This window comes from Urocitellus parryii, chromosome 7, assembly GCF_045843805.1.
Source record: "Urocitellus parryii isolate mUroPar1 chromosome 7, mUroPar1.hap1, whole genome shotgun sequence".
Lineage (NCBI taxonomy): Eukaryota > Metazoa > Chordata > Mammalia > Rodentia > Sciuridae > Urocitellus > Urocitellus parryii.
Window position 1 is genome coordinate 66,841,555 of NC_135537.1, and position 24,119 is coordinate 66,865,673.

Here is a 24,119-nt window from a genome sequence, read left to right on the forward strand (position 1 = left end):
CTTACCTCCTATTTCAAGGTCCTGAACCAAATATTGCTCCAGGATTTCTTGTCTCCTTTGCACAATTTCTGACTTTTCTTGTGTCTTTGCTAAGTTTTCTGATGTTAGGGAATTTATCAGTTTCTTCTGCAGAGCCTTGACATTTCCTAGAAGCTCAATGGGTATGTCAGAAATTAAGTATGTGAACTTGTCATCATATTTAAAAAGATTATCTTTCAGCTCACTGATAATCTTTTCCTTGTCTCCAGCAGGAATTTTTCCATATATGGCTGTAAACGTGACCTCAAATATTATTGAGCGGCAGAAGGTTAACATTTGTGCTGTGTTCCAATTTGTGGTTTTTAATAGTTCAGGCTCAAACATTTGTTTTAGATCTTGCAACATGCTTTCCAAGAGTATGTCCAAAGATCTGCCTTGCAAAAGTTGATAGGCAACGTGAAGGTCATGAGCTAGATCTTCATTTCTCATGGACGTCTTGATGGAGAATGCTTTCTCTGAAAGTTTTCTAGAAAATACATCAAAGCTTAATTGTTTGTGGTTTTTCATTACCAATGGGTACTGGAAAGGGTCCAAAATAAATGTTATGTAGTTCCCTAAAAAAAAGAAAAAAGAAAGAAAGGAAAAGGAGGAGGTGGTGGAAGAGGAGAAGAAATTAAGTTTATTTAGTGGCAAAACAAAAATATATACCTTAAGTTTGAAAATATTTTAATCAAAAATAGATTCTTCGAGTTAAGACAAAAAAAAACTTGATAAGAATCCATTTTATTCAAAGGTCTAATGCATGAAATGTAAGATGGTATTTAAAAAAAAAACTCTAAAACTTGACGTTAAATATCCTAAATTCTTAGTGATCTTTTACATAATAATAGTACATACTTCCAAATTTATTATTTATTTATTTATTCATTGGTATTGGAAATTGAGCCCAGTGCTGCTCTACCACTAAGCTGCATCTCCAGCTCTCTTTATTTTGAGACAGGATCTCACTAAATCACCTGGCTAGTCTTGAACTTGTGATCCTCCTGTCTCAGTCTCCCACATATCTGGGATTATAGGCATGCATCACCACACAGGCTTACTTCCAACTTTTAACTCAAGTATCCAAACATTTTAAATATCCTTTAATCCCTATTCACATAATCCCTTGATGTAAACACTAATCATTTACTCCCAATAAAACAAACGATACAACAAATTGGTTAGATGCCATTCAATTACTGATTATTTAACTTGCTACAGAGCTTTTTCATGCTTGATGTTATCTTAGTTTGATCAGATACAATAATTATACTTAACAATTAATACTCAATAATCAATTATTAATTCAAATAAATGAAAATACCACATGCAGTGGTCACTCAAAAATTAACATCTAAGATTTTGGAACATGTTCAAGGTCACATATTGAATTGTGATAAGCACTATATCACAGACCAGAATCCATCCACTCATGCACAACATTTATTGAGACCCAGACATTTGGTTATATTCTTTTCCTCTTGAGATCTAAAGATATAAAGAAAGCATTGTGTTGTGATGGATAGTAATATAGCAGAGGTGTAAACACAGTGGAAGGGGAGCAGGAAGTGGAATTTGTTCCAGTTTGCTTCCTGTTTTCAGCAAGGGTTTCTTGAGGGAATGATATTTATCTTTTCTACACATCAGTGTTGCCAAAATTTATCTGATTAAAAAACTAGGGGTGATTATTGATAATACCAACTCCTGTAAGATTTCGATTCAGAATGCTCGGAAGTGAGGCTTACAAGACAAGGTATGTATGACAAGGTCTTCAAGGGATTCTTATAAGGAGGTACCCTTGAGGAACAGTTTTGTCACAGTCTGTTCCTCAAAACTGGCAAGGACCTTGGAGAGTTCCTAATTCAACCCCTACAGTGATCAGTTGAGCAAGCTTAGGAAGGACAAAAGAGGTAGAGTCAAGGTCATGCTGCCATTTTTAGTGGCTGCCATTTTTAGTTGCCGAGCCTGGAAGAGAAATTCTGCTCTATGAACTATGCTTTTCTTCCTGCAGTGCTAGTCTCTTTTCACTAGAGTGCTGTTTTTTTTTTTTTAATATTTATTTTTTGTTGTTGTAGTTGAACACAATATCTTTATTTTATTTATTTATGTTTATGTGGTGCTGAGGATCGAACCCAGGGCCTCGCATGTGCAAGGCCAGTGCTCTACCGCTGAACCACAATCCCAGCCCTAGAGTACTGTTTTAATATCCCTTCCAATTAGAAATACTGTACAGATAGTATTTAATAGTGACATGTGAGAAAGCCTTTTCTATCTATACAAAAAAGAAAAATTTTAATTTCTAATTATTTATTGTCTTCATTACCACCCCACCCCATTTTCTTAGACGAAGAACTTCTCACTTATTATTTATGGAAACTCAAATGGCATTACAGAAATTAAATTCAATTTGACACAAGATATTTAGGATAAAGTGTTGGGATAATTTTCAACCAAATCCTGGAAACAGGATAAATGTGTTCTTGTTCTTCAATTTTATAGTTTAAGTTTTTAATATACATGAAAACACATGCGTTCTGATTTATTTCTTTAAAAATTAGTCATATGACTTGAATTTTGTTTACTTCATTTCCCCTTGATTCATTTAATAAAGTAAGCCAAATCAGGAATGAGGGTAAAGCTGGAAGTGGCTACTCGTTCTCATAAGATATCAAAGCTGCTGCCTTACACAAAGTGAATTTTCCAACCTCCCTGGGGAGACCAAAAAGGACTCAACTGGATTTGGGCATACTTTATGACACCTGCTTTACTATGGAAGCTTAATTAAATAAAATTGCCAGCATCTGCCTGACAAATAATTTCTTTTTAAAAAGTCAATTCTTTTAATTTTGCAAAAAAATCATAATTTTAGGCACAAAAGTATATTTTCACAGGTGGTAATTCATACTTTTCTGTTTTTATTAAGTGAAAGAATTTTGCTCAATACTGATAGGATTATTTAAAATTATTCCCTAAAATTCAGAGTATATAAAAGGTTTAATTTGTAAAACACACAAATTTTAGGGATTATTTTGAAATTTTTCCTACCAAATTTCTACATTCATCTAACTCTAAGTGGAAAGACAAAAATATAATCAGATTGTACAATTGATACACACACACACACACACACACATATATCCTCATAAGGTAGAGGATGTATGTATGTTTTTGTTGTCTACAATTCATGAGAAACAGACACATTCTTTCTCTGCCCCTTCTCCCCCATGGGAAGAAAATATGAGGCTCATTTCAAATAAAAGAGATAAATGTTGCCTGTGGAAAAATTGATTCAGTTTAGCAACCAATTATTAATGTATTTTTAAAAAAGCAATTGTTCATATTAGGATCTTTTGAAAAACCATTACTGACTAGTTTAAATCAATGTGCAGATGAAATTCTCAATTCTCATCTTCTCAAGGCTCTTTTCACCCTAGGATCTGCATTTTCCTCTTTCTCATTCTAATTTTAATTTTCTTCAACATCAAGGCCCTGCATTTTCACCTTCTATCTTTCTGATTGAGATGAAGATTGCTTTAGAAGTAGATGTTTTGATTTTCTGGATTTTTACTTTTCAAGTGGGTTTGGAAGCACTAATAACCCTGGAGATGGTAACTGGCTTTCCAACTTTTAATCTTCAGTATAAACAATTTAAGCTAAGTTTTCCAAAATTAATATTAATTTAAACCATCTGTCCACCATCTGCTAATGTGAGATGCAAAAACCAGAGTTTCTTTGTGATCTTTAATCAGACAGTTAGGAAAACACATATACATTCATAAAATGAATTTAAATTTCCTAACAAAGGAAATCTTCTGAAAGTTATTTTGAAGGCTATGTATTCTCGGAGCAAAATTAACTTCTGCTCCAGTGTGATTTTATGTAAATGAATGCCAAGTGTCAACAGGCATGTTGCCTAGTTCACAGAGATCATAAGGTAGAGGAATATCCTTTGCCATGTTTTCAAAAGAGAAGAGAATGCTGTCAGCAGTTGATATGAAATATTGATTTAAAGAATTTCAGAGTTTGTCTGAAATATAAGTGTCCAAATGGGGCCCATGTCCATCCAAATACAATATTAAATCATTCTTCTGAAAATTAAATTTGAAAGGGCAGATTTTGGACATCTTCCTTGCCCATTATTTCATTCTTGTCCCTTTCACGGAGCTGATGGGGCCGTTTTAGATATTAATTCTAGCATTCCTATATAACCCGTACATGATCCCTTCGCTAACTCAACAGTCTTTTCTCTTCCTTCAGGACTAGTCCTCTAGGAGGGGTAAAGCTGCAAGATTCAAAGAACGTCGATAAAACTATTTTAAAACATCTAGCTATTCACCCTAATATATTATATATAGGAAGTTTGACATCTGGATCATTATAAATTAAATTTTGATGTTTTCATGTCTGATATTGGGTGCTGTATAGATACATAGCCATGGGAATTCAAAGCAACTATTTGGCTGCTTGGGATAGAAATGCCCAGTAAATAAATATGAGATAAAGTTTCATTTTAAAGAAATTTTCCACAATTATAAACTTTTAATCTCTGTGTTGAGCCAGTTCTTTAATAAATTTTTTAAATTTTAAAACGGAAAGTATTTGTTGGAAGAATGGAATATGAGTCAACTTTTTATTTTATGAGGATAATCACCTTTGCATCCTCTCCCTCTTATTAGGGAGATTTCACTAGCTGTTGACAATGATGTGCAGTGGAACTTCGCTGGGGTGACATCTAGGGAAAATGATTCCGCTGCACCACCACACAAAATCAATTAGAGAACTATTTTCTGCGACAGGTCACGAATTTACGTGGTTTCTCATAAAAAGATGTACCTTTTAATTTCTTTATTAAGATGACATCCATGTCCCTTGAGACTTTTGGGGATGACAATCATTTGCTCATGCTGCAAGAATGTACACTCATGGAAATCACATTATGGGACAAGGGTGGAAGACTTTGTTCTTCATTTTCTAAATGAGCTACCTGGCAAACTGATCATTGAAATCATGCACATTAACAGGATTTCTTGACAGGAACGTATTCAGATTCTACTAAGAGCAAAAGGAAAGCAGTGGTGGTACCTATTCAATTGTGGTTGTCTATTATTGAGTTCAAAAATATAACCATGCTTAAATTATTTAGACACTAGAAATTCAGCAAGCTTCTCAGAATTTAAGATTAAGATAGCAAGTGTCAACAGAAATTGGTTGTTTTTTGAAAAGTGAATAAAGTTATTCAAATCTGCCACAAGTTTCTGCTGAATCATCTTAGTTAACATTTATATCATGTCCTTACAAAAGGAAAGATGAAGTTTTCAGTAATTTTTTGTATCTACTCACTGGGAACATGAACTTACCTTTGTAAAAGTAACAGTAACATTTTTTTAAAAAGTGAAGGATACAATTTTTGGCATCACGAAGTCAAAAATTTACTTACAAATAAAGAAAAAAAAAGCACCAGCTATGTCTTAGGGTTTATATCATTGCATTTCATCAGCTCTAAGGTATTAGGAATTTTCCCCATCGAATATTTATTGTGACTCAATCAGCACTGAGCTCTGGACTAAATGTTGGTAATAGAGGACCTAACAAGTCCTCTATAAGGAAGGGAGACAGACGAGCGAATCAGCAATAAATTCAGAATGTGTTACATGCTCTGACAGCAGTAATTCCAGGAGTAATTGGACCCTGAAGAAGAGACACCAAGGGTGAGATGGCCACAAAAGGATTGGAGGAGGAAGTACCATGAGACTAAGGCCTCAAAAGATGAGTCTGTGTCAATCAGGTGACAACAGAATTCTAGCAGAAGGAGTAGCAAGGGAAGACACAGAAGCCCAAAGGCCACAGTATGTGAGGAAGAAAATCCCAACAAGATGGTATATTAATGGTATATTAAGTACAAGGCAAGCAGTACAAAGGACAGGATTGGAGAAACAGGTGGAGATTGGACCTAAGGGATCCTTGTGAAGATTAAGTTATATATCACAAGTCCTCTTTTTCTACGATGCATGATTTTTTTTTAATTGATATAGTTCGTGTGCATCTTTATTTAGTATTTTTTATGTGGTGCGGGGGATTGAACCCAGTGTGTCACCTCACACGTGCTAAGCAAGCTCTCTACCACTGAGCTACAACCCCAGTCTGCATGGATTTTTTTTTCCATTGCCATTCTTTCTGAAATTTGAGTCTATGTGATTATTGATGGAAGAAACCTGCTAGCTGCCAAGCAAAATAATAAGCTGTGATAACACTCAGACCTCCTGTTCATGGGAAAACTCAACCATATTGATGAGGTTATCTAGTTGAACCCTGAACCATATTGATGAGGTTATCTAATTGAACCCTGTTTGGATTGGATATAAAGTGTCCCCCAAAGCTCCTATGCTAATGTAAGGATAGTCAATGGTTAATTGATTAGATTATGAGAACTGAAACCTAATCATTTACTTAATCCATTGGGTGAATTAATACTTTGAATGAACTAACTAGGTGGGACCTGGCTCAAGAAGTAGGTAACTGGGGGCATTCCTTTTGGGTTTTATGTTTTGGTACCTCACTCTACTTCCTGGCTACCATGAGCTGAGCAGCTTTCCTCCACTACACCCTTGCACCATGAAGTTTAGCCTCACCTCAGGCCCAGAGCAATGGAGTTGCTGCCCATGGACTGATCCTCTGAAACCATGAGCAAAAATAAACTTTTCCTCCTCTAAGCTATTTGTATCAGGTATTCCCATTTCAGTGAAAAAAGCTAAGATCCTTCCTTCCTTCCTTCCTTCCTTCCTTCCTTCCTTCCTTCCTTCCTTCCTTTTCTTTCTTTCTTTCCTTCCTTCCTTTTTTCTTTTCTAAATATTATGTTAAAATGGAAGAATTGGAATGAAGTCACTGTATGTATAAAAAGTCACCTCTGATACTCAGCAAAGTAATTATTCGAAGAAGACATTACTGGCTCTCTAGGAAGGGAACATAAAATTTCAAAGCTGGTTAGAGGAAGATGTAAGGGATGGAGCTAAGGAGGAGGTCTGTATAGAAATGGTATAGATAAGGGCTATTCAGAATCCATGGAGGAACCAGAGGGCCAGTGTTGAGGAAGCCCATTAGCAATAGAATGTTTCAGGAAGGAAAAGAGATCAGTGATGTCAATGCAAGTAGAGAGGTCTAGTGATGAGGGTCCACCAATCACCCCAGCACAGCAGAATGTGGGTGGGTTAAGTTTAGGAGGGCTGAAGGAGGTAAGCAACTAGAAATAGCAAATGCAAAATATCTAGATGCAAAAGAGAAAAAAAAATAGAATGGAAAGTAAGTAGAAGAAGAATATAAGAGAAGTTTAAGCATGGTTATAAGGATAAGGAACCCAAAGGAAAAAAAAATGGAGATATGTGTGTGAAAGGAATGGATTACAATGCAGCAGTCCAGAGAAGGCAGGAAGAAAGGACCACAGGATAGGTAGGGATTGTCTTGAACATTCTCTGAAGTTGGGGAAAAGTGGTATGGAGAGTTCTGAAACAGCTACTTGTAATAGGTACATGGAGCTCTGAGGAAGATTATACTTGATATTATCAATTATCTAGTTAAGGAAAGGAAAGAGAGTAAACAGTTAAAAGCTGGGGGCCCCAAAATAGTCTCTTCTTGCCCTCTCTCTGATAATATTCAACTATTCAACCATAAGGTGGAAGGCAAAGGAATGTGAGTAAGTCAATCTGAAGAGATCAGTCTTTGGGATATAGATAGAAATTAAAATCAAAGAAATAGAATTGCTAGCCTGGGTGATAAACTGATGCTGAAGACCCTGCACAAAGATGGCCACAGTCATTCCCTTCTGTCTTTCCACAGGAGCTCCTAGGAACTGTGACTCTGTGGTTCCCCCAGGAGGAAGCAGAGTCTATTTCCCTGACCTTGAATTTGGGCTACTCTGATTTGTGCTAAGTTACAGAATGTGGTAGAAGTGACATGATACCCTAGACCTCATGATTCCCTGCAGCTTCTCGTCTTGCTCTCTTCAAATACTAACTGGGAGGTGAAGAAATTTCCCTGGGGATGAAATATCACATGAAGAAGGAAGCCCAGGCAGCATGAGAGGAGACCATCTTGGACCCTGCAGTCCCACCCAGCAGCCAGGTGACTCAGGCAAGACCAGTTGTTTTGAACCATAAAAATTTTGGAAAGATTTGTTAGGTAGCAATATTTGATCTCAAAAGAGGAGGGGCTAAGACCATTTCAAATTCTCTTTTCAACCCTATGATTTGGGGGTGTGTAGGAATCTTACTGTTTGTTTATTAAAGTAAATATTTTTATTAATGTTTGAAGAAGAATGAAAATGACAAATATAATCCAGACGACTCTTTGCTAGGAATCCAAGGGTGGAAGAATGAGTATGTGGAACACTGAGGATTTTTAGGGCAGCAAAACCAAACTGGTAGATGCATGTCATTATGCATTTGTAAAAACCCAAAGAACAACACAGAAGAAGTTTCTAATGTGAAAAGTGAACCTTAAATAATGTACCAATATTAGCTAATCAGTTGCAATGAATGTTCACACTTATACAAGATGTTAATAACGGGGGAAAGTGCAAACAGGGGAGAAAGTGGGTATCTGGGAACTCTTTGAGTTATCTGCTAAATTTTTTCTGTAAACCTGAAACTGTTCCTCAAAATAAAGGCATTCATAAACAGTTACACTTAAGCTCTTTTTTAAAAAAAAAAAAAAACCCTCTTAAATCTAAGCCAAAACCAAACAAAATGATGAATGAAGGCAGAAGAGTGGGTTTTCTCTAGGTACTAACAAGAGAGTCTGTAATTTGTTCTTTTAAGGCGATAAGAACATATTCAAAAACATGGTATTATTTTTCATTAGCTCTTCAATAAAACAATGTTATATGAATATTCCATATTTTGTGTGCAGAACCATATAAAGTCATTAAAGATAACATGAGAAATTAAGCCAAACTCAAGGTAATCATGGAAATGCTTTTTACCTCCAAGGAGAATAGTGAATATGTCACCATGTTGCTTTTGGAGAAATTTCATGTATCCTAAGGGATCTTTTTGTAAGTTGAAGGCCACTCCAAAATAAGGAAGCCAGCCTTTTATCAATGGAGGCTCACCAGGTCTCCTATAAATAGAAAAAAAAAAAAAGAAAATTAAATCATTCTTATTTTAATACATATGGGTTACTTGTCCAGTCTAGAATTGTACTGCATAGATCACACATCTTCTTTCAACTCTCTTCTTCAATGATTCTTATATAATCATACATGCATTTATTGATCTCCCCCGGTACATGTGGCTCTGGGGTAGGCAGTTTAATTCACAACTTTTATTGAGCAAGTTTGAAAAATTTTGTCTTCAAGGCCTGAACGACTGCTTGACAAGTAAATCACAATCTGTTTTCTGTATTTCATATTAAAGTTCCCATAATTATAAGTAGGCACTTGTAGACTTAAAGAATCTGAGACCAAGAGGTTCTCTAGGAAACCCAATCAAATGTTTGATGTAATTTATTCTATAGGAATAAATTGTCAGTTTGGTATAAGGCTGAAAAACAAATGGTCAACTGCTTGCTTTTTGGTCTTTCATAAGTCATGCTATAAATGCTGTCTGATGAACTTAATAAGACCCAAACTTAGTTTTGATTCACATTTGTGATTTCCTACCCCATGCTTTCTGAGGACTAGGCCTAATTTAACATACGGTTAAACTGCTTGTTGGAAATCAAGTAAATAATACGTTTTGAATATTGATCTTTTTGTTTCACATTAGCACAACATGTTTATAAGTGTGACTCCTTCAAACTAAACACACCTCATTCTAAATCCTAACCTGTGCGTAGGCATTTAGGTCTTTCCACAAATATAGAATATAGTTGTTTTAACCAGAAGAAATTTTCAATTGTATTCTTATACATGATGGTTTAGGGGATGATGTGTTATAGGATTTGAAGTTTCTCAAACCACTTACATGCACTTAACACACTAAATATGGTGTGTTCTTTAGTAAGAACAAGTGATATTTAAGTACTTATTGTGAGATACTTCACTGATTTGATTGATCAAAAAGTTTTGAACTACATGGTACCGTGGGGGGATTTAGTGCTCCTTCTTCCCTCCCTCCCTTCCTTCCTTCCTTCCTTCCTCCCTCCCTCCCTCCTTCCCTCCCTCCCTTCCTTCCTTCCTTCCTCAAATAAGGGATTTCAATCTGAGAGGTCAACAAACTGGGCTGAAGTCATGAAGCTACTCAATAGCAGTGGGTGCACTGGGATGTAAGTCTTGAACCCCACGGCTACACTCTAGACCTCCAGGAACATTAGTCAGTTAACCTGTGAATCTGGCCAAAAAAAAAAAAAAAAAAAATCTAAGCAGTTCCCTGCCTGAACTGACAGACACATTCAAGAAATTGCACCGCCCCTTGAATCTGAGAGCTCTTGCTGTGCGCTGGGTGTGAGATGTGGGTATTTAGTTGCCAAAGTAGCACTCTTTGTCATCAGATGTCAATTAGATTGAAATTGCAGAATCAGAAGAGAGACACATAATAATCTTGAAAAGTATTTTGTGCTATAGAGAACAATGAAAACCTCAAAATCATTTCCATAACATATATATTTGACATATTCTTTTATGAAGCTTTTTAAATTGAAACTGCAAGTGAACACAATTGTTAAATTTCACTAATGTGCTTTTTTAATCATATGAAGTGTTCTTTAAAATAATATGAATTTAACTACAAGTTTCTTCTGTTTTTTGATCTATGATCCCAGCAAACCTGCACTTTGAAATTTCTTTCTAGTCATTTATTTGGTGAACCAAATCTGATTGAAAGTAAAAACAAAACAAAACAAAAACAAACAAAAATGCTATTTTTTATCCTAGAAGGGATTAAAACAAATATTCAGAAGAACTCTGATTCTCTAGTCCATCTGTGAGATGACTTATGGTACATGCAACCCATTTTGATTAATCACAAGATATTACTAGCTCAGATCTCATCAAAGACCAAGATTATGATCATACTAGCATGGACTTTTATGGAGCTGGATTAACCCTATCAGAAGCTTTAATTTTCCCACAACCCAACATGGCAGAATTAAGCTTAAAAAAATAAATGTCAGCTGTTTCAGGGAGAAAAATTAAAATCTATCACAGTTGTGATAGAAATCAAGAAAAGATCCTGCTTTCTTCTTTTAAAAGCAATTTATCTCCATGATAATTTTAAAAAATATGCTGTTGAAATGTTTCAATACATGTCCTGAGAAGCAGGAAAATAAGAAACATTGCATAGAAATGTAGGTGTTATTCATCATAGTGTTTTTCCTATTATTTTCTCAAATATAGCCTTTAGCAATAAAGACTTGCTTTTTTGGAAAATATAAGAAAATAAAAAAAAACATTGTAAAATTTTATATTCAAAGATTATCTGATTGGACAGCAGAATCCACATGCTGGAAACTGTCATAGTCCATGTGCTAGCTGTTTCTGACCCTTTTGAATTTGTGAGTCATCTACTTCACAAAACTTCTTATCAAAGTATTAACTCTTTTCCTTGGTTTACTTTTACAGTGTTTGGTGGAAGTTTGCTTGAATGTTGCGTTGTGACTACAATTTAGAAAGGGCTTTTTTCATATTCTAATTTATTGCAACTAATGACATCTTCTATTCTGTCAGTCAGTCAAAAGCCTTATTCTTCATGGAGCTTTCGTAGTAGAAGAGCATGGGGCTCAGAAATTCAAGGGAATATTAATTTACAGAGTTAGGGAAGCACATTAGGAAGCCATTTTATTGTTGCAAAGATGAGAGGGTCATCATTTCTTACTGCTGTGTTTATTTTGGCAGCAGTAAGCTGAACACTATTAAATACCATGTCACTGCAATGCTTAGTTTCAGGAAAAAAATATATTGCTAGTTCAACTTATGACCCATTGAAGACAGATTGCAAAAATCTGTCCTCATCAGTATATTTGTAAAATTTGTATAGGGAGGGAAGACATCCCATAATGACCCAGAAAGGCTGTTGACACATGGCAAAGTGCAAATACTGCTATTTGTCTCCCTCATGCACTATAACTTTGAAAAGAGAACACTATCCACTACTGAGTGAGGATACAGCCTTAGTTCTTGTTGTGGATAATCAAATCTCAAAACTTTAAAGAAACAGGCTGTAAGGTAATGGTAGGTTAAAAAAAAAAATCTACGGCCCATACCCTCTCTCAATCTCACTCAAACAAAACAGACTTCCTCAAATCTTCTGATTGTATTTAAGGAACTACAAGTGGTTAGACATCAAAGGCTACAATGACATAATCAAAGAAATTATGCAAATTAGAGCTTATCAATGTTCTCAACCCTAAATTCTACGAATATACCATTGCATCAGGACTTGCAATTTCTTCCATGGACATGATAAGACACATCTATAAATTTATGCAAACTATCAAGTAAAGTTCAAATTTATCTGGGAGTAAAAATTGGAGAAGATCGTAAATACATAGAATGACTACAAAATACAAATGATGTTTAAGACATGTCCCTTTGGTTAAAAAGAAGGACATTAAAATGTAAAGGCGTGGACTTATGCTAAATACTTGGTTTCTCATGATATTTGAAATTCATCCTTATGCTACTTTTGTAGGTAAATACATAGGTTAAAAAACATGGGTAATGGCTATTGCATATTGTTCTTCTAGGCATTTTTAACTAGAAGCGACTGAACTACTCTCACTGAAAATATTCAGTATTTCCTTTCATCACCAAAATATGAGCTCAATGAGAAATTTCAGTTCAGTTACGGAGAAATAAAGTTACAGGAAACCATGGTTTGGGGTATCAAGGGGAAAAAGAAATAAGAAAGGAACTGGAAGGGCAGGGGACAAAATCATGCAGCTGATTCATGGCAAGCTGGGACTCTGAGAAGGACAGAGATGGTGCTAACAGGGAGTTCACAGGACTAGAAATCACCATTCTTCAACTCTTGACAAGTTGTTCACTGGCCTGAAAGCCACATGGTCTTTTCATCTCAAGTCACTCACTAAAAGTATGCTACACACAGAGCTTCTGTCAATGATAGTCAAAAATGTAGAGGAATTAAGGCAGTGTCTACCCGAGGGACTTTATTGGGTGGTTGGACAGGGCAAAGATCGTACATCCAAAAGGCAAAACAGAGAAGGCAGAGAATTCAACAGAACATGGAGCCAGAAAACAACAGCTCTTCATTCACTTTGTAAATAATCTTGTGGGGGTGGTGCACACCTGTAATCCAGTGACTGAGAGGTTGAGGCAAGAAGATAGCAAGTATGAGGCCAGACTCAGAAAAAAATTAAAATAATTAGGAATATAAACCAATTGTGGAGGACCCTTGGGTTCAATCCCAGTTCTGATAACTAATTAAACTAACTACAAAATAAACAAATAAATTAAAACAAAATCTTGTGGGTATGAGAGGGGACCTTGGTGTTCATACCCCACATGGGATAGAAATTTCAGATAGAATTATTTGGAGTATTTGTATATGTGAAAGTGGTTAGACATCAAAGGCTACAATGACAACAACATTTGGAGGACTTGGGAGCAATTTAAGAACTGTTCTCTGAGATGGATAAGAGTCTAGAATTTCAATCAAGACCTATCCTTTTACAACTCTTTGAATTCAAAAGCCCCACTTCAGCACCTTGCAAATCACAGATTTTTAATACAGATGTTTTGTTTGAGAAAGAATATGCAAATTCAGATGTGTTCACAAAGTTTGGATTTTGATTATTCTCATTGGTCATTAATGAATTACTAACCAGTTAGCAAATATGTAAGGGAAAAGAAAAAAAAAAAAACACTGCCATAAAATCTCAACTTGGGGCTCACCCAAGTTTCTGGCCCTGCATGTAATAAGGTTGGAAGATATCACCTCCATTTTCAGAAGAATTAAACTAAACAAGCTCAAATTCAAGAACTCTTACATCATTAGGAGAATTGATGTCAGAGGTGAACTGTTGCCCTGAAAGCTAGATGGATACAGAGAATCACAGCTTACTGAGGACAGAAGCTGCTACTGGAGACATCAGCTGGTAGAAATCCTTGAAAGGTAACTGACAATTTCTGCACACAGAGCAAGGACTAACATGAGAGAGAAAATCAAAACCAAAACCAAAAGGACTGGGGCCTAGCCTTACGGAGGATTTCCCAGTGCTTACACAAAGACAAACAGATATGAATATGAATGTATCTAATAAAGAAACTTAAGTAATAGTTTATTTCCTGGAACAGAAAATACCAGATCCAGATAATCTCACTGGTGAATGCCAATAATCATTTAAGGAAGAAAGATACCTTTTTCTACAATCTCTTCCAGACAACAGATGAGTAGTCTAATACCAGAACCAGACAAATATTTGCAAACAAGCATTATTATAAAGGAAAATTAATAACTTTCAAAAAACATCGAGGCAAAAATCATCAACACAATAATAGCCAGTTGAATTCAATATGTATAGAAAGAGTTATATACCACAAACAAGTGGAATTTATTCCAGGTATTCAAGGTTGGCTCAACACTCAAAATTCCATTTCTGTAATCCACTACATCAACTGCATAAACAAATGGAGAGAAATTAGAAGCTTTACTATCAAGATCAGAAACAAGACAAAGATGTCCTTCTCACTATTCCTATTCAACCTAATTCTGGAAGTCCTAGGTAATTCGGTAAGATAAAAAATGAAAAATTAAAAGGCAGACAGACTTGGAAGAAAAATAACACTGACTTTGTTCACAAATTACATTATTGTTGATGTAGAAAATCTCAGAGTCAGAAATAACAACAAAAATCCTGAAACTAATAAGCTCTTATAGTCAAATCACAGAATACAGTGTAAGATGAATATACAAAAGTCAAAATTGCTTTTTTTTTATATACCAGCAATAAACAACTGATATTTAAATTAAAACACAGTACTATCACACTAGAGCAAAAAGAAGTGGTATTTTGTTAACCCATTATGAAATTTATACTTAGGTATAAATCTAATAAAACATGTATAAAATCTATATGAAGAGAACAAAAACTCTGATGACAATAAAAACAAGAACATCTAAATAAATTATAAGAAGTCAATGTTCTCGGGTACAAAGACTCAAATTTGTCAAGATATCAGTTCTTCCCAATTTGATCTACACAGTCGATGCACTGTCAGTTGAAACCCTTGCAGGATTTCTTGTGAATATCAACAAGATGATTCCATGTAGGTGGAGAGTCAAAACATCCAGAACAGCCAATAGAATATGGAAGAAGAAGGAAGTGGGAAGACTTACACTACCTGACTTCAAGGCTTAATATAAAGTTATAGTAATCACGACCGTGTGGTATTAATACAGAACAGAGCAGGGAACCCAGACATAGACCCAAATAAATATAATCAACTGATTTTTGACAAAGTAGCAGAGGCAATTCAAGTGAAGAAATTATAGTCTTTTCAATAAATGCTACAACAAATGGGTATCTATATGTGAAACCATGAATCTAGACACAGTTTTTATATCTTTATAAAGATGAAGTCAAAATGGAGCAGAGATACAGCTGTGTTTGTCTATTTTGTTTATTTAAATGCAAAACTATAAAAATCCTAGAAGATAATAAAAGAAAATGTAGGTAATCTTAGATTTGGTGATTTTCTTTTTCTTTTCTTTTTTTTTTTTTTAGATATAACACTAAAAGTTAAGTAGTTGACATCATTTTGAGACCAAGCACTCAGAGCTTAGAGAGAAAGAAATTGATTATTTTAATTATAGATATTATGAGCTCTTTAAAAGCCAAATATGACTATAGCCTTTCAAACTAGATATTAAAGGGTCACCAAAGCATTCTAATAGGTTTTAGTTTTCAATAAGGTAAATATTAATGGCTGAAACCCACATAAGTAAAAAGTTCTTTGGAGTCCTCGGTAATTTCTTTTAATAAGAGTTCTAGAAACTAAACAGTGAGGAAAACACTGTGAATCATCTCTATCCTTGATGGTCCATTTTTTTGCTCTGACCTCATAAGGAGCCCTTGCAATGGAATTACAAGCACTGATATAGATTGCTAGTTGAGTTGAGCTTTTTGTACCTTTCTATCTCAGAATGCTGGTTTTCCACAATCTGAGGGACTTTCATCAAATGTAGTTTCTTCCAATTGTGGAGTGTTTGTCTATTTTGTTCATTATTAATGTTTTTATTTTCTTTATTCTTTTGTTTTCCTTACTTATTCCTTTTATTTATTTTCCTCATTTTCTTTTTGATTGTTTTTATTTTCTCATTTATTCTCATTCTTTTATTTTGTAAATTTAATTCATTATGGTTTGTTTGGCCTTTTGTTCTGATTTTATTGTAGAGCTATGTTTTTCAAGTAGGCTTTGGAATTGATTTTCTTTTGAGATGATTTGGATCAAGCTTTTTGCCGGCTTTTTCTAATTTTAAGATGGTCATGAGTCACCTCTTCCCTTAACTCAGCAGTAAGTACACCATGCAGTAGGGCTTCTTTGCCATATCTGCTGAGGAGGAGACTTATATTGCAAAAACTGGCTCCTTGAGACCACTGGTAAGGTTATCTTTGTAAAGATGAAGTTGGCCCAGCACATTCTGATTAGGAAAGAGTTGGCCATGAAGACCATTCAGAAGAATCAGCAGAACTTTACCAGTCTCTGGAGACTATTCTGCAAAATCCAATAACTACCCAAGACCATCAAATTATTTGAAGTGATGGAAACTGAAGAAACACTTCACTGTGTCATGGCGTATGATGGTATGATAGTAGAAGAGAGGTGTTCAGTTATTGAGTGGAACATGGCAGAAAGAAGATCCAGTGCAAAATCTACCAGATGGTGTCCTACATGTAAAGTAGTACCGCCTCTGGAAAGGTGTTGTTCATAGGAAACTAAAGGCAGAAACACTGCTTTTGGATGCCGTTATAGTCTGAATATGAAACTTGCCCCCCAAATCTCATTCATTGAATGCCTGTTTTCCAGCTGGTGGTGCTAGTAGGAGGCAGTAGAAACAAGGTGAGAATCAGCTGAAGGAAGGAGGTCACTGGGGATGTGTCCTTGAGGGGTAGATCTTGTTCCCAGCCCCTTCCTTCTCTCTCTTTCCCTCTCTCTGCTTCTCAGCCTCCACTAAGTGAGCAGCTCTGCTTCATCACATAGTCTCTGCCTTGATGTTTGCCTTGCACAGGCCCACAGTAATGGAGCCAGCTGAACACAGACTGAAGCCTGATTTTCCTCCTTTAATTTGATTTTCTCAGAGACAGAAAGCTGGTTAACACAGATTCTTAACATCAAGATTGCAGACTTTGGGGCTGGAGATGTGGCTCAGCGGTAGCGCGCTCGCCTGGCATGCGTGCGGCCCGGGTTCGATCCTCAGCACCACATACCAACAAAGATGTTGTGTCCGCCAAGAACTAAAAAATAAATATTAAAAATTCTCTCTCTCTCTCTCTCTCTCTCTCTCTCTCTCTCTCTCTCTCTCTCTCTCCTCTCTCACTCTCTCTTAAAAAAAAAAAAAAAGATTGCAGACTTTGTCACCGAGTTTGACATGTTGTGTGAAGGCACCTTAGGCTATCTCAGAACTGTTCCGGGTTAGATAAGGAGGCCCTGCAGTGGATGTGTGGAGACTGAAATCATCCTTTATACACCTGCTGAGGGGAGACCTGCTTTTTGATGGACAGAACTTAAAAGCTCCAAGGGAGCAGCACTGAGTAGACTACACCATATTCCTTTCTATTGGTCCACCGAGTGTGAAAATCTATTCTAGAAACTTCTCAGCCTCAAACCCAGCAAATGAGGCACATTAGAGCAAATCGTGAAAGTTCCCTGAATGAATGTAGCTCATGAAGATGAGGAGTGAGAGCCTTATGTGAAGCCACTCCCTAACTCCAAGGGCCTGAGTTGATGTCTGTGGACATCACAGTGACAAGGGGGTCGAGAAGCAATGACATGAAGTGAAAGCCGTGAAGGTTGTCCACCCTGAACGTATATCCACAGGTGGAGATGCATGGCATTCATCTCGGAGCCCACCAACATTTACTTTCCAGAGAAATTTGTTCACAATATATTTTTATTTCTATTTATTTTTTTTTCACAATATAATTTTTAAATGAATAAAACAGAAAATGTCACAGGCACAACCACATAATACCATTTTCCTAAAAAACTATGGGGATATAAATGCAAAGGAAAAGGTCTGATATACTTGAAGATATTAATGGTTATTATTTCTGGGTGGCAAGATTAAGGGGCTTGGGCCATTGGTATTTTCTACATGGCACACAATATGGGCATGATGCTTTCGGAGAATAGTAGTCACTTACTGTGTAAAATGACCCTCAGCTTGGGTTGTCTGATGTTTTTTCATGATTAGACTGAAGTTATGACATTGTAGGAAAGAACTGTACAGAAGTGATGTGCCCTTTACAGTGTACTGTTGTTTTATATCATGAGGGAAATGATAGTTCAGTGTTTAAAGTAAAATCCATGTAGAAAAGGTATTGCCTTCTGAAAGTGTTAATGGCAAGAAACACACTCTACAAATGATTCAAAGACTGATTCTAACGATGAGCTCAGCATTCCTAAGGTAGGTGAGTAGTAAAAAAATCAGACTAAAATCACAATAAGGCCAAGCAGAACCCACCTCCCACCTACCCCCCAGCATTCTGAGATAAAGGGCAGACACTGACAGTCATGTGCTGAAACTGTACAAAGTGTGGATGCACAGTTCTGCCCCATGCACAGTACCCTACTACTTTCAGCAGGAGTCAAATCACCTGCTAATGAGGCAGGCAGAGTCAGTTTCTAGGACATTCATGTTAGAGAAGGACACTTTTCATAGGTCAGGCATGGTACTGGACAATGACAACTGAAATTCCTGATTGTCTCTTTAAAGAACACACAGTATCTATGCCCTTTCAGAACCCACAGCATCTCACCAGCACAGTTAGGGAATAGGTTAATTCTCCCCTTCCCCCAGGCATATGATAAATCACATATTCTTTAGGACTCTCAATTCATATGTTGAACATAAATGATCTGCTTAATACGTGTTTACTGTAAGCATCAGACCTACTATAATCTCTTTTCAGGATGAACATTAATCCAACTCTGCCTAGAAAAATTACAGAATTCATTACCATAAGTAATCTCTATTGTACCCTGTGCTTAACCTTCATCTTTTTTGCCAGCCCTATAATCTTGCAAATCCACTGGTGGTATGTGATCAGCATCTGGTGTTCACACAACCTCTGCCTCACAACAAATAAACGAAAAATCCTTGGTTAAAAAAAGTCACTTTCCAAGCTATCGATGACTCTCTGCTCTTTAGTGACTTCTGTACCCTTCTAGGAAGGGATCTGTCATGGTAAATAAGGCCTTTCCTTTTGAAAGGTTTTGGCTCCATCAGGATGGCAATTGACTTAAAACTTTATTTAATTTCCTGGTAGCAAAGTTCGTCACTGCTCAGGTACTCTTGTTCAAAGTGTTAAATGTAATGGCAATGCAAAAGCAAGCAATGCTGAATGGTCACAAGTTTCTCCACTATTGGCACAGAATCAGAGCAAAACCAATATGAATATGACTAAATATATCTTCACACTCAAAAGTATAACTTCTAGCTATCCAGAGCTGAATCTTAAGCTATCAATTCATCTATGCAACTTTGTGATTCAAATAAAGCTTTGTCTATAGAATGTGCCTTGTAAACTCAATGACATTAGCAGATTTATACTAATGCCTTGATCAAGTGAGTGATTTGTAAATGATTTTTTTTTTTTTTTTGGATAAGAAGCCAAGCCACATCAATGCAGGATTTTACTCAGACAAGTGTATGACTGACCTTTCTCCTTGGCCCAAGGGTATATATTTTTAAAAATATCATTTAAAATTTAATTGAGTTCCAAGTCAGTGAATGACCATGCAACTGGAGAATATTTCCTCATGAATTTGACCCTGGGTTTGGGGCATAGTTCAAGCACTCATTACTGTGCATTATCACAGCCCACGAACTTCTTGGTATAGTCTCACCACACTGAATTATGACTGGAGCCGCACTGTGTGGCTCCAGGCTCTGCTAATACCAGCTGGGTAACTTGAATCCATTTATTTATTTTTGCCTCTGTTTCCTCATCTGAGAAATGGACATGTGACTATACTTTCCTTACATAAGAATTATACAAATTGATGAATGTAAAGAATTGAAAGCAATGATTACACATAATAAGCACTCAAAATTTTAACTTAAATTAATATTAATCATTATCATAACCTCAAAACTGCAACCTATGATCATCTGAAGTACAGAGCTAATCATGGCTGTCTTCTGACTTTTCTTTCCTCAAAGTTTTCAATATAGTATCAGATTTTTAAAATCTGATTTATATTTCCTTTATTTGCCTAAATTATATTTTAGTTTAGAGCTGCCATTTATGATTTACTGGTCAGAAGAATGATGTGCTTCCCTGACAGAAACTATACAATTTCAGGCTTTATTCTCTGAGTGAAAACAGTGAGAGAAAAACAGAATTGGCTGTAAAAACTACCAGGTCTTAGGAGAAAGCCAATCAAAATGTTTAAACAGACTAGACAATTCTAAAAAAGGGAAATCGATTCAAAATTGAGAGTTATTTCAACTCCTTAATGAAAATAGAAAACCATGCATCTGAATTTGTAATTTCTGAGGTGATCAGTTTCTAATTTATATTACAGATGGGATTTGATTTGATTTCATGGGGAAAAGTATCAATTCCATTAACTCATCATTTCTTAGATTTGATTAGATCATTTGATTTTGAAATGTTTGAGAAAAAATTAGATCCCACAGTTTTGTGGAAACTAAATTTAACAGAAGACTTTTCCAGAAAGCTTTGGTAATGGCAATATAGAGATCAATGCCAGTGATGTATAAATGCATAGTCTAGTTATCAAATGATGTCTCATCAATCCAATGTCCAATGTTGCAGGCCAACACTGCACCCCCTTTCTCCACAGAATAGTCTTCACTGGGCTTCTCCAGAAATCTTCACCATGGCTGATTTTAGGACTGTCAGCTAAAGAGTTTCTATAAAAGAGTTCAATGTAGATAAACTTCCAATATTCATGTTGCCCTGTTTTACTTGGCCACTGGCCGGGAAGAAATCTGCACTCCAGGTGCTGGACACCCCCTTACTAGTTTTTCACAAACATGTATCCAATATAGTAGTTTGTAGAAATGTGTAAAAAAGGCCTCTGGCCTTGAGCTGGAGCTTCACAGAGATGTCTACATTCCTAAGATAAGAGAAGTGACCAATTGGGCTCCATGGTAACAGCTGGCAGGGGGAGAAAAGAAAGGGGAGAAGAAGCTCTCCCCTTCTCAGGTGTTGTCCTTGAAGGGTTAACTTGCCCAGAATATTGAAAGAAATAAGCTGCTTTATGTAAACTTCTGCAAACTGTGAACTTCTGAGCCCCTCCCCTTACATGCTGGGTATAAAGTTCTGAAACTCCCTGAACTCGGGGTTCAGGGGATTGATTGATTACAGCAAAAGCTGTGACCTCTGAACCTGGCTGCAGCCAAATAAAACTGTTTCCTGCTATCTTTGGTGCCTTGCCTCATCTGTCCCTATAACAATACCAACACTAAAAGAATTGAGTGCAGCTTCTCAGAATCATAGGAAAGGAAACCCTAGGGTGCTTTGGTTTGCTAAGGTGGGAAGCTAATAAAAAGCCTAAAGACCATATGCTACTCCTGCTTTATAATATGATAAATCATAACCATATTTTAATATTGAATAAACTGTTAACATAGCAAAAGGTAATAACATCTTTACACTTTTCATATAGCACGCTGCATCAAGCAAGGCAATGTTTTGATCTTGTCATGAAATAGAGGGTTTTTCCAAAGATCAGTCTTAACTTTGGTTGGTGATTTTAAGTCACTTCATAGGTGAAGAATATAACTATATTGGGATGTACATCCTTATCAATATTGGAACAAGGAACACAGGTGGCACAACATATTTAAATGTAGAAATCACTAAAATTTGCAAAATCTAAAGTTCTATTAGAGATAAACTCTTCCATAGTTTAAGTATCATAATTCCTGCAGTGTCTTGCTTATGATTCTCCATACTATCTGCACCCTCCCAGTTATTTTGGAGTATCAATTTTCAAAATTTACACAATTACAATTTAAATAGTGTTCGATTGCTTTGTGTGCTTTGTTTTCTAAGTCCTCCTTACTAATTCTTGCCAGTCTCTTTTCAACTCCTCTAAATTCTCAATGAGGTCAGACAATATGGTCCTGTTATTTTCACGTAGCTCCTTCCTTATTTTCCATCATTCTTTGTTTTGCTCCACTTACTGAAAGATTTTCTTAACTTCATTCCTTCCACAGATTATTTTGTTCTGTTTTTAAATTTCTAATTTACAACTGTTCTTTTGTGCTCTCTGGTTATGTCTTATATAAACTGCATTCTGTTCTTGTTTTATGAATGTAATTTCTTCTCTTAACTTTCTTTGACTATTAAACATAGTTCTTTGGTATTTTTTTCTCCTATTCCTTGAATTGTCTATTTTCTCCAATTCCTTGTTGTTGTTGTTGTTGTTGCTTCCTTTTTCTCTTTTGTGATTGAAACTTTCCTCCAAATCTCATGATCCTCTGCTTCCTTTCACATTTGAAGAAGGTTCTGTGTGTATTGGTGGGGTTGGGCGACTTTACCATAAACATGGTGGTCGGAAGGGGACCTAGAGATTTGATGAAATGAGCCTCTTTGCTAGTTACATAGATGAGGATGCATTTCCATTTTAATTTCACTTGGGGCTTGGGGATAGAACCTGATATACAAATATCCGTAAGTATAGTTCCTGTAAAAAGTTAAACCGATTTTGAATTTGTCTTTATAGATTTTTGGAAATTGTTGCCAAAGACATCTGGAGTAGGATTTAGAGATAAAATGTTTTTTCGGTTCTTAAAAAATGTATGAAAATAAGAACAGATAGAGAATATTAGGGGAAGTTGGCATTAGAAGTCAGTATAGAGGGAACAATGATGTGTTTTGTAAGTTATGCAAGTTATCTTGTACAATTTCAGCGTGGAATAAGGAATTTATTATTTCATGGTGTTGTTCCAAAATTGCTCCAACGCTCCTATAGATGACATTAACTTCTTTTAGGGGCTGGGACAATTAGGATAAACTGGCAAAAAGAACTCAGAGTAAAGGAATATAGGTTTTTGGTTTTTTTTAATGTGTGTGCATGCACATGTATGTGTATTTTAAGTTGGGAGCTGGAAAAAGTGATGCCCAAATCAATAATTTACTAATTCTTTCTACAGACCACCCCTCAGAAGACAGATGTCTTTGCTCACAGTAGGATAGAAAGCATTAAATATGCAAGGACTCTAGCGTCTCTCTCCTAGCTCCTCAGACACTTCCTCTTCACTCCTCAGAAATAGCTGGATTCTGACAATCTCAGGCATCTACAGAAAGTACTTTTTTTCTCCCATAAAAATAGAACACAGACTAAGAAAACAAGCCACTGTTAGATTTGTAAAGAACCATTCTACCATTTGGAGAGCTTACAGGTAAATTCTTGAAGTATTTATTTAATGATGGTTAACATCCATTTATCAACTTACTCTGCTTCTTCCCGAGAATTAAAAAAGTTCATATTATGTTCACAGGATTTATTTCAAATGATGAGCATGAGAGAAATTAGTGGTTTATTCATAAACTGATGCCGATGGCAGGGAAAGTCCCCTAAAATTTAGGGTAGATATACCCAGAAGTCTCTCAACTGTATAATAAGGAGATAACCGATTAAAAAACTGGGCAAAACATTTGAATAAACACTTCTTCATGGAAAATATATGAATAACTAAAATGCATATGAAAAGATGTTTAACATCGTCTTTACAGGAATACACATTAAAACTAAAATTTGATACTACTAGACATTCATTTGAATGGTAAAAATAAAAAAGAATGAGTATACCAAGGGTTGCAAGATTAAGGAGACCTGGAACTCTCATATACTGCTGGTAGGAATACACAATGCTACAATAATTTTGGAAGAGAGTTAAGCAATCGATTTGTAATGTTCAACATACACAAAATATATTACCCACTAATTC

General features: G+C 35.9%; 1 protein-coding gene across 1 annotated transcript in view; it reads right to left on the reverse strand.

Moving 5' to 3' along the window:
- Cyp7b1 (cytochrome P450 family 7 subfamily B member 1) overlaps positions 1 to 24,119 on the reverse strand; it is a 173,731-nt gene that overhangs the window by 20,649 nt on the left and 128,963 nt on the right. Inside the window, exons 2-3 of the mRNA XM_026390802.2 lie at positions 8,993 to 9,129; positions 6 to 593 (exon numbers count right to left, since the gene is read on the reverse strand). Of these exons, the coding sequence (XP_026246587.2) occupies positions 6 to 593; positions 8,993 to 9,129 (725 nt within the window). The remainder of the gene's footprint in view (positions 1 to 5; positions 594 to 8,992; positions 9,130 to 24,119) is intronic.